The 27961-nt window shown below is 54.1% G+C and overlaps 2 protein-coding genes across 8 annotated transcripts in view; one reads left to right on the forward strand and one right to left on the reverse strand.

The window, feature by feature from the left end:
* Positions 1-11460, reverse strand: ECHS1 (enoyl-CoA hydratase, short chain 1). 2 transcript variants are annotated; one of them, NM_001133143.1, is given in 8 exon segments: positions 1-467; positions 2177-2244; positions 3495-3614; positions 4385-4489; positions 6440-6539; positions 7565-7692; positions 8207-8404; positions 10861-10980. In NM_001133143.1, coding segments are annotated over 8 exon segments (873 nt in total). In that variant the 5' UTR covers positions 10949-10980; the 3' UTR covers positions 1-401.
* PAOX (polyamine oxidase) overlaps positions 8400-27961 on the forward strand; it is a 20536-nt gene continuing 974 nt past the window's right edge. Inside the window, exons 1-7 of one of the 6 annotated variants that reach the window (XM_054523109.2) lie at positions 8400-8709; positions 8896-9091; positions 17421-17907; positions 18883-19082; positions 21361-21613; positions 26196-26308; positions 26774-26943. In XM_054523109.2, coding sequence (XP_054379084.1) covers positions 9082-9091; positions 17421-17907; positions 18883-19082; positions 21361-21613; positions 26196-26308; positions 26774-26943 — 1233 coding nt within the window. In that variant the 5' untranslated portion in view covers positions 8400-8709; positions 8896-9081. Of the gene's footprint in view, positions 8710-8895; positions 9092-16498; positions 17184-17420; positions 17908-18882; positions 19083-21360; positions 21614-26195; positions 26309-26773; positions 26944-27961 lie in introns of those variants that run through there. The other 5 variants (XM_024254320.2, XM_054523107.2, XM_054523108.2 and 2 more) reach the window with 5 other exon arrangements.

A 27961-nucleotide genomic window follows, 5' to 3' on the forward strand; every position in this document is an offset into this window, starting at 1 on the left:
TAATCTGAATCGCTATCACTTTAATCAGCAGAGCATCTGTGTGAAGGCAGCAGACAGCGTTTCCCTCAGAGCAGCCCCATTCTTCAGCAGCAGGGACACAAGGACCTGCAGGCCCTGCTTTCCTTCTGAGCACAGCATGCCCAGAGGGACCAGTGGGGGCTCCTCAGCAGAATCTTAGATTTAGAAGAAGGTGCTCCAGTCAGGACACAAACACGGACCCTCACAGGCTGGGTGAAGAAGGCTGTCATGCCGTGAGGTCGGGCCATGACCACGCAGCAATTGGAGAGAAACTGCACACCACGGACACTGCTCTTGAAAAGAGGATGATTTACTTGCTTCTAAAACTGACAGGCTGCACTTGTCCTCTCCAAGCAGAGGTGTGAGGCAGGGGCAGCTGGTTCTCACTGGTCTTTGAAGTTGGCCTTTCTCTTTTCCACAAATGCGGTCATCCCTTCTTTCCGGTCATTCTGGTAGGAAAAGGAACAGAAACAGAGCTGGACACGCAGTCTCCTCACAGAGCCTGATGCCAATGTCCGCCCGTGTCTCCCTGGCCCTGCCTCACTCCTCATGCTCACAGGGGCCCAGGGGGCTGGGGAGGGAACTCAGCAGCAGGAACACCTGCCCAATCAGAGCTGGGCCTGGGCGAGGGGATTTTCACCGCCTCTCTCTACCAGTCTAGGTGACAGTCATTCAGGAGCCACTGTGTATGTCCAACAAGCTCACATCTAAAGAGCCTCAGATGCACCCATCTTGGTCACTCACCAAGTCATCAACTGGATGATGGGTGACCTGTATCAGGGGCTACTCTGTGTTGGAGTAGGACATAGTAGGACATGAGAACTCAACTCTGCATCTGCTTTTCTTACACTGTGTGCACGTGTGTCCCCAGGTATGCGTGCACACACACACATGCATCTGTACCCCTTCCTCAGGTGCCCAAACCACTTTTAATTTTATAGAACAATGAAAACACCGAAGTATGACTTTCTCCCAGTGAAAGACATGAATTAAAATGGTAATCTGGCCAGGTGCAGTGGCTCATGCCTATAATCCCAGCACTGTGGGAGGCCGAGGCAGGCAGATCACTTGAGGTCAGGAGTTCAAGACCAGCCTGGCCAACATGGTGAAACTCTGCCTCTACTAAAAATACAAAAATTATCCAGGTGTGGTGGCGGGCACCTGTAATCACAGCTACTTGGGAGGCTGAAGCAGGAGAATCACTTGAACCCAGGAGGCAGAGGCTGCAATGAGCTGAGATCTCACCGCTGCACTCCAGCCTGGACGACAGAGCAAGACTCTGCCTCAAAGGGAAAAAAATAAAAATTATGATGGTAATTAGAGGAATTACTTTAAGTTACTAGCAGAAATCTTATAAAATATTGCTCTAAAGCTTCAGCTTATCTTATTAGAATACATTTGAGCCTATTCCAAATAATTGGAATGATCTAAAAAAATCATGGGTAAAATGAATTACATTTTTTTTTTCAGACAGTCTCACTCTGTTGCCCAGGCTGGAGTGCAGTGGTGTGATCTCGGCTCACTGTAACCTCCGCCTCTGGGTTCAAGCGATTCTCCTGCCTCAACCTCCAGAGTAGCTGGGATTACAGGCACCTGACACCACACCTGGCTAATATTTTGGATTTTTAGTAGAGACAGGTTTCGCCATGTTGCCCAGGCTGGTTTCGAACTCCTGAGCTCAGGCAATCCACCCGCCTCAGCCTCCCAAAGTGCTGGGATTACAGGCGTGAGCCACTGCGCCCGGCCTCATTTTTTAAAAAAGTCTTTTTTTTGAGATGGGGTCTTGCTTTGCTGCCCAGTTGGACTCGAACGACCCGCCTCAGCCTCCCAGGAAGCTGGGGCTACCGATGCTCGACCCCCGCCCAGCTGAAACTGCATTTTCAATAAAGGAGCTGCTTGAGGGTGCAATTCATAGACCTCACATAACAGGAAAAACAAGAAAAACCCCTGTAAGGTTTCTGTACTTTTGACCTTCCACATGCTCTACTTTTTTCCTAACATCAAGACCCACTGATAGAACAAATCTGATCCCGTTAAAGGTGAGGCTGGCAGTTCTGACCAGAAAGAAACGATACTTAATGATAAAATTTAAAAGGAAATTCCCAGCAACTTGTGTGACTGGAATTTGCTTGATTCTCCGGTTGAACAGTTTACTCACGGTGGCAAAGGTTGAATAAAAGAGTTTCTTCTCCAACTTACTTCCTTCTGTTAATGTCATTTCAAAAGCTGAAAAACAAAGTCCCAGAGTTATGAACGGAGATATTACATGCAGAACTTTTCCTGCACGGTGACAGGAAGCCCTCCTCACTGACCCACGCACAACTGTGCTTTCGACGCGGCCCGGCCCTGCGCAGGCTTCCATGGTGCTGCCCTTCTCGAAGGCACTGCCCCAGCGGAGACCTGGCAGAACCAACAGCTCTCCTATGGCCCCCAAACGTCACGCTCAGGTGGCCCAGGGCCCCAAGAAGGGAGAGGAACTGGATGAAAGGTGAGATGGCAAACTGTGCCCTTGAGGAGAGGCTGTGAGGCAGCAATGGGGCTGCAAACAGAGAAAAATAACCAAGGATGAAAACCAGGAAGGACAGCACGGGAGCCAGAGCTGGGAGCGGCTGACACCAAGAACGCCTTTGGCTCTGCTCATTCCAGGCCCCTTCTTTGCACGAGGCCAAGCAGAGCAGATCCGGGTGCGCAGATGGAGGCAGGCGCTGTGGTTCCAGGGCTGGTGCCAGCATCCTCTCCGAGGGGAGCACGACCTTGCCAAACGCCTCTGGCGACAGCAGCCTCCTTTCTTTCAAAATGCTCTCCTCACTGTATCCTGCCTCAAACCAACGACAAGCCCGGGGGATGGCCACACCCTCGAGATAAACGCACTCAGAGAGGTTAGGGGACCTGCCTGGGGCCACCCATACCTGTCCGGACTCAACCAGCTAACAACCACCTCATTCCATATGCTGAGAATAAATTGTGACATTAAAACTCGAGCATTTCTGAGGAGGGGGAGGTTCAGATCCACTTCCCTGGCACAGGGAGAACTAAAAGGATCCAGGCCAAGAATGAACAGCGTGGCGTTGGCCTGCAAGCCTCTGCGTAGCCACCTGCCAGGCACACGTGCAGCCACCAACCCCAGGTCCCGGGAGGTGAACCGAGCCTCCCCATGGGCGAGACCATTTTACTTTTGGGACCTCTGCTCCCTTCTCAGCCTTTCCCTGCCATGGCCAGCTCTGTACTGCCCTCACCTCCCAGGCCTGGCTCAGTTCTTGGGCCCTGGTACAAAGCGGAGCTGGGAACATCTCAGCGGAGTTCCTGAGTGCGTGACCAGAAACCACAACTCTACAGACAGCAGAACTGAGACACTGAGAACCATTTCTGCTCAGGACGGCTTAAGGCGTATTCATTTGGAGCCAGGAAGCTGCTGCTCAGAAATACTGACAGCCACGGAGGCCTCTCCAGTTTCTCTTCCTGGCAGGATCCCCTACCTGCATTCACTGATTCTTTGGCCATCGCTGCTATAATTTTAGAATTGCTGGCAATTTTTTCTGCACACTGGATGGCTTCTTCCACCAGTGTCTCAACAGGACAAATCTTGCTTACAAGACCTGAAACACAAGAAAGTCGGTGAGTGATGTGCAGAAACAGCATTTGTTTATTCCTTCTCGAGTGAGTGGCCGCTGGAGAGCAGCGTGGCTGGAGCACCCCAGCCTCTGGACGCTAAGCAAGGGCAGCTTCCACACAGGAAGTGCCTCCCGTGCCCCTTCCCCAGTGCTGAGTGCTCTTGGTACTGCGGTCACTGTGCTCTCAGACATGTGGGCCAGGCTGTCCACAGCTCCAACGGCAGAGGCAGCCAGACACGGGGACCATGATCACCAACAGGGCAGTGGGGGGACCGGCCACTGAGGCCTGGAGGTGCCTGTTGCTTACACTGGATTTTGGGGACACAATTGCTGGGCTGTGATTCTGTACCAGATACTTACGTGTGGTTCCACTTCCGTACATACAGTACTTCAAAATGTATAAACAAAAGGCAGTCAGTCTTCTCCCAGGTCCTCAGGACCCAAAAGCTCATGCAACCACCGTGGGGGCACCTGGATGCCGCCCGGGGTTTCCGTGGGGCTCCCGCGAGGGGGACGCCTGGATGCTGCCCGGGGTTTCCGTGGGGCTCCCGCGAGGGGGACGCCTGGATGCCGCCCGGGGTTTCCGTGGGGCTCCCGCAAGGGGGACACCTGGATGCCGCCCCGGGTTTCTGTGGGGCTCCCGCGAGGGGGACACGTGGATGCAGCTCTGGGTTTCTGTGGGGCTCCCACGAGGGGGACACCTGGATGCTGCCCCGGGTTTCCATGTGGCTTTTGCGGGTAGCCCCAACCCATACCTGCTTGCTTGGCATCCTGGGCTGAGATCCGGTCACCGGTGAGGACCATCTCCATCGCCAGCGACTTCCCAACAGTACGGGTGAGTCTCTGGGTGCCACCCGCACCTGCGGGGAGGAGCTGGTCATGGCTGGCACTGTGATGAGTGAACCCAAGAAGACATCACAGCTGTGCAGCCAGCAAGTTCCAAGGGGCTTAAGATAGGCCCTGAGACAAGGTCCAGGGGTCAGAGGCCGGGCAGCACAAGAGCCCAGGAACATCAGGGGCAGCAGCCCCTTTTCAAGCTCAGGCCCCACATCTGGTGCTCCCCTGTGGGCAAAGGATTACCTAGGTGCTGAGGCAAGAGACTGAAGGCAAAAACTGTTTTGGTATAATAAAGAAAATAGTTAGAATAACAATAGTCATAATACAAATTAGATATAGAGATGATCATGGACAATTATCAATCATTATTATAAACATTATTAATCATTAGCTTTTATATTACTCTTTGTTCCATTACTATATAACCTGGGAATAACCGGCGGGTATAGGGTCAGGTGCTGAAGGGACACGGTGAGGAGACCTAGAAGGCAAGACGTGAGCCCTCTGTCACACCTGCATAAGGGCCGCTTGAGGGCTCCTTGGTCAAGCGGTAACGCCAGTGTCTGGGAAGGCACCCGTTACTTAGCAGACCGCGAAAGGGAGTCTTCTTTCGTTGGAGGAGTCAGGGAACGCTCTGCTCCACCAGCTTCTTGTGGGAGGCGGGATGTTATCCAGGCCTGCCCGCAGTCATCCGGAGGCCTAACCCCCTCCCTGTGGTGCTTCAATGATCACACTCCTTGTCCACTTTCATGCTCCTCCCGTACTCCTGGATCCTCTTTGAAGTTCGTAGCAGATAGCGGAAGAAATAGTGAAAGTCTTAAAGTCTTTGGTCTTTCTTATAAGTGCAGAGAAGAAAACACTGACATTTGCTGCCTTCCCTTTCTGCTTCGGCTACCTAAGAGGGAAGGACCCCCTGTCCTGTGATCACATGACTTCCTTCACCTTGTCAATCACTTAGAAGATTCACCCTCCTTACCCTGCCCCCTTGTCCTGTATGCAATAAATATCAGCGCGCCCAGCCATTCGGGGCCACTACCGGTCTCCACCTCTTGATGGTAGTGGTCCCCCGGGCCCAGCTGCTTTTTCTTTATCTCTTTGTCTTGTGTCTTTATTTCTTACAATCTCTCGTCTCCGCACACGGGGAGAACACCCGCTAAGCCCCGTAGGGCTGGACCCTACACTCCCCCAACACCCTGACACTGGATCGAGGTGGTGGATCTGTGGGGCCCTCCCCAGCCTCTGTGGTCAACATATTAGAAGCTTATAGGCCTCCCTGACCCCAGGCACTGGTCCCTTACAGTAGCAGCTGTTCTAGGGATCAGACCCTGAACAAACGCGCCAAGCTCACAGCTCAAGGCCTCAGAATCGGCCTGGTCAAATTCAGAGGGCAGCGAAGGGCGCCCTGAGTGCAGCTGCTCCCCTCAGGGTCTCAGCTCCCTCCTGGCTGTTCGGCCTGGGCCCACCCTTCCTACCAGGAGGACCCTGGGGTTAGAGGGTGTTGCTCTTTGCCAAGAGCCCAGGCCCTTCTCATGGGCCTGGGTCGGGGGTCTGACTCCCCACCCTGAACTCAGGCCATGTGACCTCCACGGCCAGTGAGATGGCAGTGGGCAGAGCTCCCAGTGCCACCCAGGGTCACCATAAGGTTCTCTCTCTGCCATGGACACGAATCACAAGCAAGAACTGTCATGGTTAGAAGCCAGTGTTACCCAGGACCAGCCTCTCCCAACACCATCAGATGTGGGACCTGGGCACAGTCACAGGAGCCACAGTCCCAGGACTCTGAGGCCCCCCCCAAGCTCTGTCACAACCACAACCACTCTAGCCTCCGTGGCTGTCCACAGAGGGACCACTGACCAGCCATGGGGCTGTCCATCCAGGGCCTCTGGTCAGATATGAGCTGTGGGCCCTGAAACACAGGCAGATTTTGAGTAATTACCTAAGGCATCTATGCCACAGACAGTGTCACTCTTTACCTGGGATGGTTCCTATTAAGATCTCCGGCTGTGCAAACTGGGCCTTCTCACCGGCATAGATGATATCACACATCATGGCAAGCTCACAGCCCCCGCCAAACTGTAAAACATTTGGCATCAGGAGAGTCTTACCAGGAGAACCCAGTCAGAAATCGCTCTGCTTGCTTATTCAAATTTTCCATTTAAAAGAAACAGTGTTGGGGGTATGACAAAGACTAACATAGTGGCACCAAACTAGATAATTGTTATGATAAGTTAACTACAGATGGTTGATGCTGTTTACCAGGGGTGGCAAACATTCTGTAAAGGGCCATGAGGGTCTTACAGGCTCTGCTGTCCGACTCAACTCTGCTGCTGTGGCTGAAATGCAGCCACAGAGGCTAGGTGCACAGGCGGGTGTGGCTGTGCCGAGAAAACTCCATCCGCAGACCCCTGGCTTACGCGGAAGGGAGCGTCATGAAATGATCACAATCCGCAGACCCCTGGCTTACGCGGAAGGGAGCGTCATGAAATGATCACAATCCGCAGACCCCTGGCTTACGCGGAAGGGAGCGTCATGAAATGATCACAATCCGCAGACCCCTGGCTTACGCGGAAGGGAGCGTCATGAAATGATCACAATCCGCAGACCCCTGGCTTACGCGGAAGGGAGCGTCATGAAATGATCACAATCCGCAGACCCCTGGCTTACGCGGAAGGGAGCGTCATGAAATGATCACAATCCGCAGACCCCTGGCTTACGCGGAAGGGAGCGTCATGAAATGATCACATTGCTTCCCTATAGGCCAAGATGAGTCTCAGCACTTCAAACAGTCCCAGGACACAGAACTTTTAAAAGGAGCAAAAGAAACTAGTTTATAGATGTAGCCAAAGCCAACAACTCTCTTCCCCTGCCCTGGAAGAGAAGCTTGCTGGGGAGAAGCTGTCAGGTGAACAGCCATGAAAAAAGCAGTTGCCAGGACGTGTCCTCTCCACACAGTTCCCGGCTCTTTAGCACCATGAGGCAGGAAAGGAGGCTGCTGGCCTGGGAACTAAAGGCCTCTTCAAAATAAAAATCTGTTACGCTGTGTATGCACAGCACAGTTCCTTCAACCACGAGAGGAGACTCTTGGCAGCAACACTCACGGCATAGCCATTGACAGCAGCGATGACTGGCTTCTTGATCTGGGTGAGGTGGTCCCAGTGCTTCAAGAACTTGCTGGAGTAACAGTCCTGGAAACTCAGGTTCTGCATTTCCTTGATATCAGCTCCAGCTAGCAGGAGTGGAAAGGAGGTTCCGGTTACCAGAGAGCAGAGAGCCCACCCGTCCTATATCCCCCAGACCAACAAGGAGCTTCAGAGCACACCAGACACAGTCACTGGGGTTGCTGGGCACGGCTGACACCAGGCCATGTGGACAGCTGTAGGGACGCTGTAATGCTGTAACAGAAGTTAGGCACAGGGGCCCTGGGGCAGGCGGCAGGTGCGAGGGAGGCGCCCACAGAGGCTGGGCATATTCGTCAGGGCATAAGCCCTCGACACACACAAAGCCTGACTGCCAAGGACCTAAACCCCTTTGAAGAAGCTATTTTGCTGGTGGAACACATGCGGCTCTCCGGCATACACAAAGCCGCTCATGCAAGCCGTTCCCAGGACCGTCTTCACTCGACATTTGAGGGAGTCCCCAGTCACCATCACCGAGGGGCAAGTCTGTCTGGAGGTTTCTCCCAAGGCCACACGTGCCTCCCACATCTGCCCAGACACAAAGGCCTCCACTGCCGCGCGTACCTGCAAAGGCCTTATCCCCGCCGGTGAGGACAATGGCCCCCACAGCTGGGTCCTCCTCGAAGATCTTCAGGGCCTGGTTGAGCTCGTCAATCAGGCCATCGCAAAGTGCATTGAGGGCCTTGGGGCGGTTCAGTTGGATCAACCCCACGGTGTTATTCTTCCCTCTTTTTTCTGCGATGATGTACTCAAAGTTAGCACCTACAGCAAGAAGGCAAAAAGGGGTATCTATTCACACAGATATCAAACTGGGGAGAGTGGGGGAAGGCATGTGGCCCCATCGGTGGATACAGTGTGACCCCAAGAGGCCCTCTGAGGGCTCCCTGCCCAGTCCTCAGTGGCTCCAGGTGTAGCTCTCGGCCACAAGGATAGATGGTAGCCTTGGTACCATTCTCTCTGCTTTCACATGTGTTTGAACATGTCCTAAAGAAAATCCCCGGGCCGGACGCGATGGCTCACGCCTGTAATCCCAGCAGTTTGGGAGGCCAAAGCAGGCGGATCACAAGGTCAGGAGATCGAGACCATCCTGGCTAACACGGTGAAACGCCGTCTCTACCTAAAATACAAAAAATTAGTTGGGTGTTGTGGCGGGTGCCTGTAGTCCCAGCTACTCGGGAGGCTGAGGCAGGAGAATGGTGTGAACCCGGGAGGTGGAGCTTGCAGTGAGCTGAGATCATGTCACTGCACTCCAGCCTGGGTGATAGAGTGAGACTCCATCTCAAAAAAAAGAAAAAAAGAAAAATCCCCAGCACAGAACACAGCCCACGGCCGCTTTCCTTCTCCTGATATGCCTTGGTCAGCTCTTCCCAGGACACCACACTGGAGACAGCCCTGGACTCTGCTGAGACAAGGCACCAGGAAACACCTTCTTTCAACAAATGCCAACAGGTGAGGGGGTGTAAGCCAGCTCCTTGCACTTGGTGCCACGCCAGTGCCAAGATCTCTGGCCGACTGGATGCAGGGTGGGGGATGTGAAAATCCTGGGTGTTCCTGCGGCATTAAGATCAGGCACAGGTCCGGTGCAGCAGGCCAGCCTGGAAATGGGAGACGCAGGCACATCTCGGGTTGGCCTGCTGCACAGGACCTGTGCTGCTGGGTGGACAGCAAGGTGGGAAGGAGACAAAGGACAATGGCGTTCCAGGGGTGAGAAGGTGAACCTGAAAAGACAAAGGTAGCCTGTGTGTTGGGTGCTTGCCTCTGTTAGTAGCAAAGCAGGGATCATAGTCCCTGTACTGTGGGTTTCTTTTATTTGTTTTTTTTTTTTTTTTTTGAGACTGAGTCTCACTCTATTGCCCAGGCTGGAGTGCAGTAGTGCAATCTCGGCTCACTGTGACCTCTGCCTACAGGGTTCAGGTGATTCTCCTGCCTCAGCCTCCCGAGTAGCTGGGACTATGGTCACACACCACCACACCCGGCTAATTTTTGTAGTTTTAGTAGACATGGGGTTTCACCATGTTGCCCAAGGTGGTCTCGATGACCTCAGGTGATCCACCTGCCTCAGCCTCCCAAAGTGCTGGGATTATAGGCATGAGCCACTGTGCCCCGCCGTATCCTGTGGGTTTCTAGGGGTAACTGGAAGATCACAGGTGACGTGTCTGGCAGCAGTGCCTGCCATGCAAGATTCCAGGAAAGGGCTGCTGTCAGGGTGGAGAAGCCGAAGGCCAAGGAGAGCCTGGGGCTGAAACCAACACAACTCAGCGGTCCACTGCTACACAGGGTGAGGGAGGAAGAGGAAGCAAGAGTTCTTCCCCAGCCCAAGGCATGGCCCAAGATTCCTCAGATATGAGAGCCGGTGATGGCCGCTGATGAGTGGGGCCCCGGGTGAGCCGCGAGGGAGGAAGACGGCAGCCCCCTGTGGCTGGGGAGGAGGTGTCAGCTTTTCCCTTGGGACCCTCTGAGGGGTGGCCCTGGACAGGAGGCACCCAGGACAAAATGTACCTGCATGTCCTGTTCTCGGGCTGGCCTGCTGCACAGGAGCTACACCTGCTCTTAGAGCCGAGGGAACACCTGGGATTTTCACAATCCCCACCCTGCGCCCAGCTGGCCAGAGGTCTTGGCATTGGGGCAGTACCAGCCAGCCGCCGGGCCTCCCGCAGGACCTGGCCTGGTGACAGTGGCCTCCTGCAGAGCCAGGCGGGGGGTGGGGATGCGGGTCAGGGTCAGGTGGGTGGTGTCGGTGCGGGGTGGCGGGTGGTGGTGGAGTGTTAAGCCTGGGTCAGGCTGTGGGTGCGGGTCAGGTGGCGGGTGCAGCACTAGGCGAGGGGGGTGTTGCAGGCCTGAGCCAGGCAGGGGCTGCGGGTCGGGGTCAGGTGGTAGGTGCCGGGTCAAGCAGGAGAGTGCGGAGTCAGGCCCTGGGGATGCGGGATCGGACGGAAGAGGGGTGCGGGGTCAGGCCGGGGGGTGCGGGGTCAGGCGGAGTGGGGTGCGGGGTCAGGCCGGGGGGTGCGCGGTCACGTCGGGGGGTGCAGGGTCAGGCGGAGTGGGGTGCGGGTAGGGGTCAGGTGAGGGTGCAGGGTCAGGCGGAAGAGGGGTGTGGGTTGGGGTCAGGTGGGGGATGCGGGCTCAGGTGGGAGGGGGGTGCGGTCTGGGATCTGGTCTGGGCGTGCAGGTCGGAGTCAGGAGGAGATTCGGGCCGCCAGCTCTCACCGCGCACTCACCCGAGGCGAAGGGACGCCAGGCGGGACAGCGAACCGGGGGCCTCAGCGGGCCGCGGACGCAGGACAGCAGGACACGCAGGGTGGCCATGGCGCTCCGGACTCCTCGCCCGGCCCCGCGGAGCCGCCCTCTCGCCTAGCCTTTCAGGACTCGCTCCGCCCACAGGCCAGTGCCGCGAGACCAGGCGGCCCTCGCGAGATCAGCCCGGGCAGAGTGGGAGGGGCGCTCTCCTCCAGGCCCCGCCCCCAGGCCCGAGCTGCCGCTCGCGGATCTAAGTCCGAGGGGCGTCCCCGGGACCCCGCCCTGGGCTGGGACCAGCGCCCTCTAGGCCCCACCACAGTCACCCGCGCCCCCGCCCCAGCCCTCGGGGTCCCAACTGGCCCCGGGGAGACCGCGCGGATGCGAAGGCGGAGGCAACGGCGGCGCCTGCCGGGCTCTGCGCCGCCTCCCCGCGCCCGCCCGCGTCTGCAGCAGCAGACACAGCGCGCCCAGGCGCAGGGCCAGGCACGGTGGCAGCGGCGTGGGCACTGAACGCCACATTGGGAACAGTTTTATTTTCATGTACACAGGACTTCAACAGATTTAAATAATAAAATTTTGATTCATTTAAGTTATTTTGTTTATAACTTTTAAATATCTAGACAAGTATTGTGGAGCATCCATTTGTGTACTTGGCCGGATTCTGCAAACGCCAGGGTGGAGATAAAACCACCCTGGATAAAATGGAATGGAAAGCGAAACGGCTATTGTGACCGGTGGAGGGTGTCCAGGTTCTTGACGTCTTGAACAAAGAACTGGACAAAACGCACAAACAAAGCAAGGAAAGAAGGAAGCAACAACAGCGAGATTTATGGAAAACAAAAGTGTGGCCGGGCGCGGTGGCTCAGGCCTGTAATCCCAGCACTTTGGGAGGCCAAGGCGGGCAGATCACCTGAGGTCAGGAGTTTGAGACCAGCCTGGCCAACATGGTGAAACCCCCCTCTCTACTAAAAACACAAAAATTAGCCGGGCATGGTGGTGCACGCCTGTGGTCTCAGCTACTCGGGAGGCTGAGGCAGGAGAATTGCTTGAATCCAGGAGGCGGAGGTTGCAGTGAGCCGAGATTGCACCACTGCCCTCCAGCCTGGGCGATAGAGCCAGACTTTGTCTCAAAAAAGAAACAAGAAAAGACAACGAAAATAACTCCACAGTGTGGGAGCGGCTGAGCATAGGGGCTCAAGAGCCCCGTTACAGATTTTTTTGGGGGTTTAAATACCCTGTAGAGGTTTCCATTGGTTACCTGGTGTAGGCCCTATGTAAATGGAGAGGACACTTCCTGTCATAGGGGAAGTGTTTCCATTTGATTTAGTTCTAGGGAGTCAGCATGAATTGGCCTCCAGACCCTGTTCTCCTGCCTCACTATGTTCAAGAAAATAATTCAATTCAAACCAAAAATGAACATGCACCAAAATTTTATTTCAAGACTGAGGGTAAAATGAAGACATCTCGTGTAAGTAGAAACAAATCAACAACAAACCTTTACTAAAAGACGCTCTATATTAGTGTAGTTAAACCTCTGGGACAGACAGGCTCAAAATGAAAAGGCTCAAACAGAAAATAGGTTTATTTCCTTCCCTCCTTCCTTCCTTCTCCTTCACCTTCTCTTCTTTCCTTTCTTTCTTGTCTTGCTGTCACCCAGGCTGGAGTGCAGTGGTGTCATCCCGGCTCATTGTAGCTTGCGCCTCCCGGGTTCAAGCAATTCTCCTGCCTCAGCCTCCTGAGTAGTTGGGACTACAGGTGCTTACCACCATGCCTGGCTAATATTTATAGTTTTTTAGTAGAGTCAGGAGTTTTGCCATGTTGGCCAGGCTGTTCTCGAACTCCTGACCTCAAGTGATCCACCGGTCTCGGCCTCCCAAAGTGCTGGGATTACAGGAGTGGGCCACCGTGCCCGCCAAGAGGTTTCCTTTCTAACGACCCAGGAGGCCGGGCAGCTCCCGTCCTCCATCAAGTAATTTAGCCACAAAAGCACAAGCAACAAAGGGAGAACATATGTAAATTGGATTTCACCAAAATTTAAAACTTTTATGTCTGAAAGGACACTACCAAGATAGTGAGAGGACTGAACAGACATTCCTCCAATGAAGATAATCAATGTCAGATAAGCTCAGCATCACGAATCATTAGGGAAATGCAAACTGACACCTCAGTGATACGACGTCACATCTACTGTGCTGGCTGCAATAAAAAGCCCAACAGTCACAGCAGGGTGTGGGGGACATGAGCGGAGAACGCTGGTACACTGCCAGCAGGAATGGAAAATGGTGCAGTCACTTTGGAAAACAGTCTGTTGTTTCCTCAAAAGGTCAAACAGCAACTCCACTCTTAGGTGTACACCCCAGAGAAATGATGACAAATGTCCACAAAAACTTAGACATGAACGTTCATAGCAACATTATTCATGATAGCCAAAAAGTGGGAAAAAGCCAATTGTCCATCAACTCATGAATGGATAAACAAAATGTCATATATCCAAACAATGGATACATTAGAATGTATTAGACTATACAATGGACTCTATTCAGGAGTAAAAAAGAAAGAAGCGCTGATACACATTACAAAATGGACAAGCCTTGAAAATGTTATGCTCAGTGAAAAAAGCCAGACACAAAGGCCGTGCATTGAATGATTCAATTTCTATGAAACGTACAGAACAGGCAAATCCACAGAGACAGAAACTAGATTAGTGGTCACCAGGTGCTGGAGGGAGGGGGTAATGGGGTGACTGCTAAGGGATATCCCCATTTGCTTTATAGGGTGATGAAAATGTTCTAAACTTGGGGCCTGGTGCAGTGGTTCATAGCCGTAATCCCAGCACTTTGGGAGGCCAAGGCAGGTGGATCACCTGAGGTCAGGTGTTCAAGACCAGCCTGGTCCAACATGGTGAAACTCTGTCTCTACTAAATGTACAAAAATTAGCTGGGCGTAGTGGCACGCACCTGTAATCCCAGCTACTTGGGAGGCTGAGGCAGGAGAATTGCTTGAACCTGGAAGGCAGAGGTTGCAGTGAGCCAAGGTAGTGTCACTGCACTCCAGCCTGGGCAACAGAGCAAGACTCCATCCCAAAAAACAAAACAAAACAAAATAAAAAAGTTCTAAACTGGATGATGGTGACAGTGGCACAACTCTGTAACTAAACTGAACACCATTGAATTGAACACTTTAAACGGGAGAAGTCTTACAGCATGATGTCTATATCAATAAAGCTATTTTAAAAAATGAACAAGCCTGATTCAGTCAAAGCCACATGGGTAGTTGCCACCTTGATCACCATAGGTGGCATCCCCCAAGGCTCTGTGGAGCTAGGAGAAGCACATACCTCGTACCAGTCAGACGGAAAAGAGGTTGTGTCTGTGTGTTCCAGCTGGTGGCTCTGGCATGGCAGGATTGTCCAGGACTGGCCGTGGTCACGTGCGCTCTCCATTTCAGAGCAAGGGGGACGGGTGACTAACCCAGCCCCAGGTCAGAGCATCAGCGGCAGGTGCTATTGGATTCAGGCTGTGGCACCACATCTAGGGGACAAAGAGCGCATCGATTGTCCCCACCCTGCAGCTCTTGGGGTCCATGTCTTCTCTCTCTGTGCCATAAAGCCGGAGTTCCCATTTCAGTCACTACAATCACCCCTCCTTGCACCAGGTCTTCCGGGTGTGGGGCATGGGCATGTTTACCTCTGGCCTGTGTGGACCGCTGTGGGGAGGCTTGGCCAGCAAGTTGCTGAGCCAAGTAGCTTTTATGGGATCCTGCCACTCCACAAGAGGATCCGGGAGGCTGAACTAGAATTAAGTTAGAATCTTTCGGTTCCCCTTCGGGCTGGGCTCCCCGCAGGAACCAGGAACGGACTGGCCAGGAGGACATGATGGACCGGGAGGAGGTGACAGAGGCAAAGCCAGACCCTTCCTGTTCCATCTTGCAGAGGCTGTCCCAATGTGAGGTGAGGCCAGGTGCCTGGGGGACATCGATGCCTGACCAGAGCCCAGCCTGGACGGCCTTCCAGCAAAGGCTGGGCCCTGGCCGACCGTAACGGCCCAGGAGAATGAGGACACAGGGGAGCCTCGGGGCTGGAGGAGCTGGCTGACCAGATGGTGTCTGACACTGTGCTGAAAACAGGGCAGCAGTCCCCAGAGGCTGAGGGGCCAAAGTAGCCTGTCCACCCAAAGTGGCGAGGCCCACACCTGTGCAGGAGGCCTGAGGCATGGGGTGGCATCCCTCACAGTTGTGCCCACCCAGCCTGTGCACAGGGTGATGTGCTCCTGTGCCTGGGCAGTGACCTGGGCCCTGCAGCCAGAGCAGCGGCAGCTCGATTTCACACAGAGCCACTAGGGAGTGGGCCGTCCCCTTGGCCATACCCGTGGGGGACCCAGTTCATCTGTGGAATTCAGGACCCCAGAGTATTTAATCTGCCATCTCAGGACCTCCGCTGGGGAGCTGGGGCAGGTGGGTGGGTGGTCCCGCTGGGCTTCCGTGGTGCATGCCAGGGACCTCAGAATGGAGCGCCCCACTGAGCCAGCGGCTCTGCTTCAGGCCCAAGAGCAGGGAGTAAGAGAGAGACCTGCTCAGGCAGAACAGGTGACACTAGTGGCGGGGGCTGCACCCCAAACACCTGCCATCTGACTATGGGGGTGGGGCAGCCCTTCTTTTCTTAGTCCTGGCATGTCGGGTGGGTCAGCTTGGTGGAGAGCTGGCCCTGCTGACCCGGGATCCGCTATGGGTTCCCCATGGCCTGGAGGCAGGAGGAGATGGCCACTGCATCCGGCGTCGCCTCCTGGCGCTGGGGGCCCCTGACGGACAGAGGACGCTCGACCCCTGCCCGCCACCGCCCAGGCACCCGCCCCTCTCCCTGCCTGGAGCTCAGCTCGCGGGGTTGGCTAGGGAGTGATGGGGAGTGGAATCCAGCGACACCAGGTCACCCTCCCGGGAGCCTTTTCTCCAGCTGGGACGAGAAGGAATCAAAGGAAAGTAAGACACGGCTCAGGAGGCCCACGCCGAGAGCGAAGGGTAAAGCTCACACTGGCAAACTGGAGCGCGCGGCCCCTCCGCAGAGGACAGGGGCTCAGGAGGCGGGGACGCGCCTGCAAACAGGGCAGGAGCGTTTTCAACCCCCGCGGATTGCGATGCAGTAGAAAACGCAGCCGCCTGCACGGGGGGGAATTCTCCAGAAATACAGGCGTGCCTGGGTGTGCGCCTAACTTCCCCAGGCGAGAGACGTTTCTGCACTTGCCCTCGGCTTCTGAACTTTGTACTTTGAGAGTGTACTTTGTACTTTGGTCCTGTGTCCCTGCAGACCTGTGACCACACACGCACACGCAGGCGCGCGCACACGCGAACTGACGGCTCGCTGGCGATGCTGGAGGCTTTCACAGCCCCTTCCGGACGCGTTAAGCTCTCCCAGGTCCCACCCCTGACACCGTGGCACCCCCAGACCCACTGCGCCCTCGCACTCGACGCGGGTCCCTGGGGGAAGCGCTCGCTGTGCCCTCGTCTCCCTTGGAGGAGACACTGGCCCGCCCGGCCGGCCGGCTTCTCCCACCGTGGGGACGCTCGCGCGCACCGCCCGGCAGCGCGAGACGCTTCCTGACGCCTGTCCTCGCGGGCTCGCGGGCCCTCCCACGCGGGGTGCTTCCCTCTGATACCCGATCCCAGTCCGGGGGCTCGCGGAGGCCGAGGCGCACTGTAGGGCCCGGCCAGGTCCGGCCCCTTCCCCGCCCTTCTCCGCTCTTCCCCGCCCCCTCGCTCCGCCTCCGGCCTCCTCTGAGAGCTCCAGACCTCCCGGCTACTCGGAAGCCCTCGGACTGCCCGGACCGCGCGATGGAGTCGACCGGCAGCGTCGGGGAGGCCCCGGGCGGACCCCGGGTGCTGGTGGTGGGCGGCGGCATCGCGGGGCTGGGCGCGGCGCAGAGGCTCTGCGGCCACTCCGCCTTCCCGCACCTGCGGGTCCTGGAGGCCACGGCCCGCGCCGGGGGCCGCATCCGCTCGGAGCGCAGCTTCGGTAACCGCCCCTCCCGGAGCCCCTCCCGGAGCCCCTCCCGGAGCCCCTCCCGGAGCCCCTCCCGGAACCCAACCGGCTGCGCCCGAACTCGCCGGCCCCCACCTGCCCTGCGCGCAGCTGACCGGCCCGGCCGCCTCACCGGGCTCGCCGAGGGAATCCCCGCTCGCTTAATCCGCCAGAGTTCACCGCCCAGAAACTCAGGGCTCAGAGTTAGTCAGGAGGGCGCCGGTCAGGGAAGGCGACCTACGGCTCCACAAGGCCGCCCTGGTTCTGCCCCACGGGGGCCCCCCCAGCCCCGGGGTACGCCCACCCTGCACCCCTCCCTCTGGTCCACACCGCCCGACAAGTGCCCTCCTGCCCAGGTGCTCCCCTTAAACTGGGTCTGACAGGGCCCTGCCCTTGGGGACCACAGGGCCCTTGGGGACAGTGTGGTTACATCCTCCTTGGGAAGGCCAGGTGGGCGTGGCCCAGGAGAAGTGCTCGGGGTGACCGTTCTGGGAAAGGGACCTCCAGGTGGCATCTGCTGTCCCCTCGCAGGTGGCGTGGTGGAGGTGGGCGCGCACTGGATCCATGGGCCCTCCCGGGGTAACCCCATCTTCCAGCTGGCTGCTGAGTACGGGCTGCTGGGGGAGAAGGAGCTGTCGGAGGAGAACCAGCTGGTGGAGACCGGGGGTCACGTGGGCCTGCCCTCCGTGAGCTACGCCAGCTCCGGGGCCCGCGTGAGCCTCCAGCTGGTGGCGGAGATGGCGACTCTGTTCTACGGCCTGATAGACCAGACCCGGGAGTTCCTGCACGCTGCAGAGACCCCGGTGCCCAGCGTTGGAGAGTACCTTAAGAAGGAGATTGGCCAGCACGTGGCCGGCTGGACAGAGGATGAGGAGACCAGGAAGCTGAAGCTGGCCATCCTGAACTCCTTCTTCAACCTGGAATGCTGTGTGAGCGGCACCCACAGCATGGACCTGGTGGCCCTTGCACCCTTTGGGGAGTACACCGTGCTGCCGGGGCTGGACTGCACCTTTTCTAAGTGCGTGCCTGAGCCCCTGCCCCGCCAGTCCTCCCACCAGGCTCCCCAGGGCCCCAGGGCTGGCCGGGCTCCGCTCTTGCTTGGGTATGGGAGGGACAGGAGACCATTTGTCCTCCCCATTCAGACAGACTGGTTGCTTCTTTCCCTAGTTTTGCTCATTTAAGCCAAAAAAATTATTTCTGAGAGAGAGTGTTTAAAAGAAGGAAAGGTAAGGCTGGGCGCGGTGGCTCACGCCTGTAATCCCAGCACTTTGGGAGGCTGAAGCAGGTGGATCATGAGGTCAGGAGTTCAAGAACACCCTGGCCAACATGGTGAAACCCCATCTCTACTAAAAATACAAAAATTAGCCGGGCGTGGTGGTGCGTGCCTGTAATCCCAGCTACTCGGGAGGCTGAGGCAGGAGAATTGCTTGAACCTGGGAGGTGGAGGTTGCAGTGAGTCAAGACTGCTCCATTGCACTCCAACCTGGGTGACAGAGTGAGACTCCATCTCAAAGGAAAAAAAAAGAAGAAGAAGGAAAGACTTCTCTTGCTCCTGTATTTATGAGGGGCTTCGACTGCAGAGAGGGCCACACAGGCCCTCTCCCTGTGGCAGGGTGGCTGCCAGGTACCAGGTGCAGGTGAGACCCTCCTCGGGCTGTCCCGTCACCCCTGGTGTTGGCTCCAAGGCTCCTGGCCAGGCAATGGACATTTGTGAGTCAGGAACTCTGTGGTGGTAAGGAGGAAGCCCTGGTTCCGGCAGATTGACTTGAGAGCTCTGTGCCCACTGAACCCTCCCTTACAGCCTGGAGGGCAGGTATGAGCATCCTTGAGGTGGAAAACCACAGAGTGGAGCTGCCCTCCATGCTGGCCCTGAGCAATGGAGAGCTCCCCGCAGCTACCTTTGATGCGGGTGGGAACTCGTACCACGTATTTCCACCAGTCCTGCCCTTCCAGGGACTGGGCCTCTACAAAACCAGCGCTTCCGTCTTCCTAGGGGCTACCAAGGGCTCACAAACTGCATGATGGCCTCCCTGCCAGAGAACACCGTAGTTTTTGAGAAGCCTGTGAAGACCATCCACTGGAACGGGTCCTTCCAGGAGGCAGCCTTTCCCGGGGAGACCTTTCCAGTGTCTGTAGAGTGTGAGGATGGAGACCGGTTCCCGGCGCACCACGTCATTGTCACCGTGCCCTTAGGTAGGTCAGGTTTTCAGCCCAAACCCCCATCCCAAGTGCCCCTGCCTCTGCCCTTATCCTGCCTCAGTTGGCTCTGGGGTGTTTGCTTGTGTACGAAGCTCACATTTTCATTCTAGTAATTTCCAGATAGGTGGAAGGAATGATTCTGTTATGTTTTGTAGCAATTGCATGCTTTGGAATTAAGGGTTTCACTGTAAGAAAAAACACGAGTAAGTATGCATCCTGCTCACTTGGAGGTAACGGTTAGGGTTGGGACGGCCTTGGAGATTAACCACGCCGCACTTTGCTGGAGACAGGAAAAGGCATGAAAAGCCTGGTCTCAAGGTCAGGCCTGGGGTGACCTGTTGAAGGAGGCATGTGTATAATTCTGTTTAATTCTAGATCTGGTGCTTTAGATCTGTCCTTGAGTAGAGGTGGTTTGAAGCTGTTTTATAAAAGGTGGAGATGGTTGAAAACAGAGTTACTAGGATAATTGCTGTCAACTGGACATTTGCTTCACACGGGTTTCACGCTGCTGTGGGTCTGTGCCTGAGTTATCTCATTGACTCAGGCAGCCTTGGGAGGTGTCTGTCACCGTCCCCCATATGACAGATTTGAACATCTAGGCAAGTAGAGAGAAGTCACTTAATTGCCCAAGTTCACAAAGCTAGTGAGTGCCAGCACTCACTTGGAAATCTAGGTGTGATTGATGGGTGTGTGATGAAAAGCAAGAGCCTCCGCAGCCCTAACTCCTGTCTCCAAGGGGTGGCTGTGCCCTCCCAGGAACAGGGATGAGCACTCAGACCCCATTGCTGTTTCCCAGAGATGCAGTCATCGTCCACACATGAACATCTGCTGCCGGCTGGGCGCGGTGGCTCACGCCTGTAATCCCAGGCCTTTGGGAAGCCGAGGCAGGTGGATCACCTGAGGTCAGGAGTTCGAGACCAGCCTGGTCAACATGGTGAAACCCTGTCTCTACTAAAAATCCAAAAATTAGCTGGGCATGGTGGCAGGCACCTGTAATCCCAGCTACTTGGGAGGCTGAGGCAGGAGAATTGCTTGAACAGGGGAGGTGGAGGTTGTAGTGAGCCGAAATGGTGCCATTGCACTCCAGCCTGTGTGACAGAGTGAGACTCTGTCTTAAAAAAAAAAACAAAACCAAAAATCTGTTGCTCAGTTTGCCTGTTTTTGTTTTTTTTCTTAATAGAACTTGTCAGTGTTTCCAAATCAGCACACATAGATCTACAGTGGTCTTTTTTGTTTCACTCCAGTGGCTTTGTTCATTCATGTTTGGAGTAAGTGCTTGCAGGGCCTGCTAAGTGCTGATCACCGGGGACATTGTCAGTAGATACATTGTTACAACTGTGAGCATTTTGTTTATAAGGAGCCAGTTCACAAAAATTAGCCGTTGGGTGCCTGTAGTCCCAGCTACTCAGGAGGCTGAGGCTGGAGAATTGTTTGAACCCAGGAGGCGGAGGTTGCAGTGAGCTGAGATTGTGCCATTGCACTCCAGCCTGGGTGACCAGAGTGAAACTCCGTCTCAAAAAAAAAAAAAAAAAAAGGAGCCAGTTAATTTGCCACGCAGTGTTTTCTTGTCATTGTTTCATAAGCATAGATGGAAATTTAGGTGGTCTTCGCTTTTTCTATTTCATGCAGTTTTACATGTGCACTTAAAAATACTTGTGTTGGCCAAGCAGGGTGGCTCATGCCTGTAATCCCAGCACTTCGGGAGGCTGAGGCGGGTGGATCACCTCTGAGGTCAGGAGTTCAAGACCAGCCTAACCAACATGGCGAGACCCCATCTCTACTAAAAATAGAAAAATTAGCTGGGCGTGGTGGTGGGTGCCTGTAATCCCAGCTACTTGGGAAGCTGAGGCAGGAGAGTCGCTAGAACCTGGGAGGTGGAGGTTGCAGTGAGCCAAGATGGCATCGTTGCATTCCAGCTTGGGTGACAGAGTGAGAATCCATCTCAAAAAAAAAAAAAAAAAAAGAAGACCCAAAAAACAAAAAACACTTATGTGAAAGGTGGGGACGGAGGCTCACAAGATATGGGAAAATTGCTTGAGCCGGGGAGGTCAAGGCTGCAGTGAGCCCTCATCAGGGTGCTGCATGCACTCTAGCCTGGGCAACAGAGCAAGACCCTACCTCAAAAACAAGGACAAAGAGGTAAAACTGCTTGTGTGAATGTGTCTGTAGGATAAACTCCAGCAGGGGAAATTGCGGGATCCAAGGTCTGGACAGACAGGACTTCCATGGAGGGCTTTATGTGATGTAAGAAGGGTCCAATTCTGAATTCCAGGTTTTCTCAAGGAACATCTGGACACCTTCTTTGACCCTCCCCTGCCGGCTGAGAAGGCAGAAGCAATCAGGAAGATAGGCTTTGGCACCAACAACAAAATCTTCCTGGAGTTTGAGGAGCCCTTCTGGGAGCCAGACTGCCAGCTGATCCAGCTGGTGTGGGAGGACACGTCGCCCCTGGAGGACGCTGCCCCCGCACTACAGGACGCCTGGTTCCAGAAGCTCATTGGTTTTGTGGTCCTGCCTGCTTTTGCGTATGTTTGCTCCCTGAGAAGTTCCGCGAGTGGCTGGCTCCTAGGCCTTCATCTGATGGAGGACGCAGCAGCGTGTCCGTTCACGGCAGGGCATTTCTAGGGGGTTTAATGGGTAGGGATCCCATGAGTGCCCCACCCCGGCCCAGGTGCTGGCTGCACCTGGGCCTGACCCCTGCGGGGACAGATGGCGGCCTGCTGTATGCGGGTTGTCAGCGTCCCTCAGGGCCCAGAATGTGTCTGTGGACTTGCAGGCAGGCTCATTCTTCAGTCAGTGGGAACGTGTTTACTGGAATGTTGCAGGGAGCTGGGGCTTGTAGATACAGAAGAACTTCGAAACACCATCTGCCCATACCTGGGGAGACAATACTTAAACGGGATGAAATAATTGAAGGAAACATTCCTAGAAGTAATGGAATGGGAGACCCACAGAGGAAAGGCTCACTTGTATGGGCTGGCCCGCTTAGAAACAGCATATCTAGACCACGTGGCCATTCAGGAGATAATCCGATGAGTGATGTGGGGATGGAGGGACTGAGTTTTCCAGCAAGATTAAAACACAAAGACAGCCTGATGTAGTCAGATGGCAGATATAATTCCACATTTCCACTGAGAGATGCCACAGGAGAGGGCACCGAGTTCTTGTTCTGAAAGACCTGGAATGGGGTGGGATGTAGGGCATGCCTGCCAGATGGTTCATAGTTGCCATCCACTGGGAGCAGGAGGCTACAGGCTGCAGACCAGCTCTGCACCTGTGACGGGGGAAGCCTGTGTGTCTCCTTCACACTGAAGAGAAAACTGGCATTTTGGCCAGGCGCGGTGGCTCACGTCTGTAATCCCTGCACTTTGGGAGGCTGAGGCAGGTGGATCACCTGAGGTCAGGAGTTTGAGACCAGCCTGGCCAACATGATGAAACCCCGTCTCTACTAAAAATACAAAAAATTAGCCGGTGTGGTGGCAGGCACCTGTAATCACAGTTACTCAGGAGGCTGAGGCAGGACAATCGCTTGAACCTGGGAGGCAGAGGTTGCAGTGAGCTGAGATTGTGCCACTGCACTCCAGCCTTGGCAACAAGAGCAAAACTCTGTCTAAAAAAAAAAAGAAAGAAAACTGGCATTCCAGGTGTTGAGATAGGCCTGGGTTGCTGGTGGGCAGTCGGGTGGGTGACTGTGTGTAGAGCCACCTGCTCCAGGCCCAGCCCCATCTCCTGTGCTCTCTTGCTTAGGACATCAGTGGGACCCTGAGTGCCTTGGTGGGACCCTGTGGCACGGGGTGGTAGCTGTCCCATCCTTTTATATATCTGCAAAGGGTTGGGGATCTCAAAGAGCTTTTGTTTATGTGAGTCACATCTGTAAATTTACCCCATGATAAATAAAATATATATATATTTTGAGATGGAGTCTCACCCTGTCCCCCAGGCTGGAGTGCAGTGGTGCGATCTCAGCTCACTGCAAGCTCCGCCTTCTGGGTTCACGCCATTCTCCTGCCTCAGCCTCCCGAGTAGCTGGAACTACAGGCACCCACCACCATGCCCAGCTAATTTTTTGTATTTTTAGTAGAGACGGGGTTTCACCGTGTTAGCCAGGATGGTCTCGATCTCCCGACCAAATGAATCGCCCGCCGGCCTCCCAAAGTGCTGGGATTACAGGCGTGAGCCACCGTGCCCAGCCATCACATGATAAATTAAATTATTTGAGATGATAGTAACAAACCTATTCTATGTTAGCATAAATAACATTTTTAAATGAATATTTTCTTAAAATTTAATGAAGGGTGGCAGCAGTTTTGTCTTTTCTGCAAAACTTTTTTTTTTTTTTTGAGACAAGGTCTCCCTGTCACCCAGGCTGGAATGCATGGAATGATCTCAGCTCACTGCAACCTCTGCCTTCTGGGTTCAAGCGATTCTCCTGCCTCAGCCTCCCGAGTAGCTGGGATTATAGGTGTGTGCCACCATGCCCAGCTAATTTTTGTAGTTTTGGCAGAGACAGGGTTTTGCCATGTTGGCCAGGCTGGTCTCGAACTCCTGGCCTCAAGTGATCCGCCCACCTCGGCCTCCCAAAGTGCTGGGATTACAGGTGTGAGCGAACACGCCCGGCCTTTTCTGCAAAACTCTTTAGTGTTACACTTAATAGAAGACATCTGGGTTCTCAGGCCTCCTCTGCATTCACTCTGTGGTGATGTTTCATTTTGGTTGAAATATAGGAAGAAAATGTGGATCTACATGGATATGTGGTTGGAAGAAGGAGTGATATTTATTTATTTATGAGACGGAGTTTCGTTTTTGTCGCCCAGGCTGGAGTGTAATAGCTTGATCTCGGCTTACTGCAAACTCCGCCTCCCGGGTTCAAGCGATTCTCCTGCTTCAGCCTCCCGAGTAGCTGGGATTACAGGTGTCCACCACCACACCTGGCTAATTTAGTATTTTTAGCAGAGACGGGGTTTCTCCATGTTGGTCAGGCTGGTCTCGAACTCCTGACCTCAAGTGATCTGCCCACCTTGGCCTCCCAAAGTACTGGGATTACAGGCATGAGCTACCGCTCCCGGCCAAAGGAGTGATATTTAAATAGCTTTTGAAATGATTGTGGGTATTCTTTGATACTACATCAAAAGTCAAGAAGTAGTAGTAGTTCCTTAAAGGTTGGCCAAATAAGAAATCGGAGAGCACACCAGTGAATTTTTTGTCTTCTGTGACACTGAAATCTATTTGTCTGTCTTGCACTTTAAATGGATCTTTTACCTATCCATGACTTTAGTCACTGGAAAATACTAGGCTGGGCTTGGTGGCTCATGACAGTAATTCCAGCACTTTGGGAGGCCAAGGTGTACAGATGGCTTGAACTCAGGAGTTTGAGACCAGCCTGGGCAACAAAGCGAGACCCAGTCTCTACCAAAAATACAAAAAGCTAGCCAGATGTGGTGGTGTGTGCCTGTGGTCCCAGCTACTGGGAGGCTGAGGTGGGAGGATTGCTTGAGCCCAGGAGGCGGAGGTTGCAGTGAGCTGTGATCAAGCCACTGAACTCCAGCCTGGGCAACAGAGCGAGGCCATGTCTTAGAAAAAATATATATATTGGTTCATGTAGTCTTCCAAATGTTGATACATTTCATTATACAATATAAAAAATCAAATTTATTAACATACCACTGATCTCAGAAAAGTCAGGATTGGGAAGCTGTTATGCTGTTGGTGGCAGAAACAAGCTTTTCTAAAATTGCAGTTTTTGCTTGAGAGCTTAAACTTTGTCATTGTCTATAAATACTATTTGTTAGTTGTTTTCCTGTGATAGAGACACTTTGCTCATTTTCAAGAAAATGTCGCCAAATACCAGCCATGGTTTGTCTGTCCGGTGCTCTCCTGAGTTCTGAGCCTGTCTGTGAAAGACGTGCCAGCCCCACCTGGAATGAGCTTGTGCAGGGCGAGTCCTCCACGGCCACTGTGCACCACACGCAGCAGGAGTGTTCTACGCGGATCCCGCTTCTCCATGCAGATTATTATTATTTTTTGAGACGGAGTCTCACTCTGTCGCCCAGGCTGGCGTGCGGTGGTGTGATCTTGGCTCACCGCAACCTCCACCTCCCGGGTTCATGCCATTCTCCTGTCTCAGCTTGCCGAGTAACTGGGACTACAGGCGCCCGCCACCACGCCTGGCTAATTTTTGTATTTTTCTTAGAGACGGGGTTTCACCCCGTCAGGTTGGTCTCGAACTCCTGACCTCGTGATCTGCGTGCCTCGGCCTCGCAAAGTGCTGGGATTACAGGCCTGAGCCACCGTGCCTGGCCCTCCACGCAGATTATTAAAAAGACATGAACTCGAGGGTCAAGATTTAATAAAATTAGTAGCTTTTACTGCCTTTGATCAAGGACATTCTCAAGTGAAAGCAGCATTTTTATTTATTTTTTAATATATATATTTTAACTTTTATATTCAGAGGCAGGGGTACACGTGCAGGTTTGTTATATAGCTAACCGTGTATCATGGGGGCTTGTTGTACAGATTAGTTCATCACCCAGGAATTAAACCTAGTACCCATTAGTTATTTTTCCTGCTCCTCTCCCTCCTCCCATCCTCCACCCTCCCATAGGCTCCAGTGTGTGTTCTCATCATTTAGCTCCCACTTGAAAGGGAAAGCATGTGCTATCTGCTTTTCTGTTCCTGTGTTAGTTTGCTAAGGATAATGGCCTCCAGCTCCATCCATGTCCCTGCAAAGGACATGATCTCGTTCTTTTACGGCTGCAAAAAGGAGCATTTTGTAACCCGCGTGTGCGGTGGTAGGAACGCCTGTAGGTGCATGTGGGTCCTGTTGCTGCCTGATTCTGCTAAGGAACGGTTTACCTGCCCTGGCTCTTGCTCAGGTGCAAATGTCGGCGTGGTGGAAACAGCAAATGCTGTCTTAGTGTCTGAAGATGGCTGTGATCTTGAGGGTCCCTGGCAGGGTCTTCGGATGCCCAGGACTTTGCCGCCCACACTCTGCGGGGATGGCTCTTTGTGCCCCTGGGGCCCCTGCTCCATCAGTGGTTCCTTGCTGAGAGACGCGGGCGGAGAGCTGGGCTGGACGCCGTCATCCCAGGGCTCTCTTTCTCCATGCAGGTCTGTCCACGTTCTCTGTGGGTTCATTGCCGGGCTTGAGTCTGAGTTCATGGAGACTCTGTCGGATGAAGAAGTACTTCTGTGTCTCACCCAGGTGCTCCGGAGAGTGACAGGTACTCACCACACATGCCGGTTCCTGCCTCTGCTCGTTACTGGTTGATCTCTAAACAGAAACTAGACTTTGCAGAACAGAGAAAAACTAAATTCGGCTGACTCTGTACATCTCTAGGGACCATCCTTCCTCACGTTAGCGGGGTCAGTAACAGTTCTTACCTCCGAGGAAGTGAAATGACTTTGCAAACACTTCCTACTTCTGCCACCAAAATAAATGCGGTTGTCCTTGATCAGATTTTTACAGAGGAGGAACCCAAGGCTCGGAAACAGTAGCTGCTGCCTTCACGGCCCCCAGGTCCTGGCCCGCTGCTCTCGGGTCAGAGGCGGCAGGAAGAACCTCTCCTGACGCACTCTGCTGCTCAGTTTTCTTCCTGCGTAGCATCTTTCACGTTAAACTGCTCAATCTTTAAAAATGACAAAAAGAGTTGCAGACCTGTGGGTGAGAGTTCTCGATTAACATGCAGTGTCTGGCTCAGGAAACCCACGGCTCCCCGCGCCCAAGAGCGTCCTGCGGTCTCGCTGGCACAGCGCCCCGTACACCAGGGGCTCCTACAGCTACGTGGCCGTGGGCAGCACTGGGGGCGACCTGGACCTGATGGCTCAGCCCCTCCCTGCAGACGGCGCCGGCGCCCAGGTATGTGGCGTGCCCCGGTCGGGGGGCGTGGGTCCCGCTGCAGAGGCCCCCGCTGAGTCTTGGCGCTGCAGAAGCACCAGCCAGTGACGGGTGGGCTGGGACCGCAGACTCGGAAGCCATGTTCTTTTTGAAACTAAGAATAATTTTTAAATGTATTGTTTTTGTGAGAATTATACACACACATAGCTTAAAAAGTCAGAGAATTCTGCAGTGCTAACAAAAGAAAATAAAACCAAAATGGCAGGTGGAGCCCCTTTTGCCCTTCCCAGACTGTGCTCCCAGCTGATTCTGATCGCTAAGATTACTGCATCTCTAAAAACATGTTTCTGCTACCACGTTTTGAGAAACGTTTCCTGTGCAAAATGTCAAACATACAAAAGTAGGGAGAACCTTTGAGTACCCACCAGGCTTCCCCTAAGCCAAGATTGCTCCCCGCCCACCTCCACCCTTTCTTATTAAGCATGTCTCACACAGGACATTGTTTCACCTGGGGATATTTTGGTGCCTGTCTCTAAAAGATAAAGACATCCTTGTAAAATACTTAACTATGATGCTGAGGGCAGTGGCTCACACCTGTAATCCTAGTGCCTTGGGAGGCCTAGGCAGGAGGTTTGCTGAGGCCAAGAGTTGGAGACCAGCCTGGGCAACATAGTGAGAGTCGGTCCCCAGACACACACACACAAGTAGCCAGGCATCGTAGCATGCACCTGCAGTCCCAGCTGCTCAGGCTTGGGCCCAGGAAGTTGAGGCTGGAGTAAGCTATGACTGCACCACTGGACTCCAGCCTGGGTGTCAGAGCAAGACTCTGTCTCAGAAAACATAAAAATAAAACCATATAACTATGATACCATTTACCCACTTAAAAATTAATAATCATTCCTCGATATGATCCAATATTTAGTCAGTGTTCAGTTTTCCACTCAGCTCATGATTTCTCTTCAGTGAGCCTGCTTGGAAATGTTGCTTCTTGAGTTTCCAGTTTCAGGTGTTACTAATTGATTTCTCATTCCATCACATA

This window comes from Pongo abelii, chromosome 8 (assembly GCF_028885655.2).
Source record: "Pongo abelii isolate AG06213 chromosome 8, NHGRI_mPonAbe1-v2.0_pri, whole genome shotgun sequence".
Classification (NCBI taxonomy): Eukaryota; Metazoa; Chordata; class Mammalia; order Primates; family Hominidae; genus Pongo; species Pongo abelii.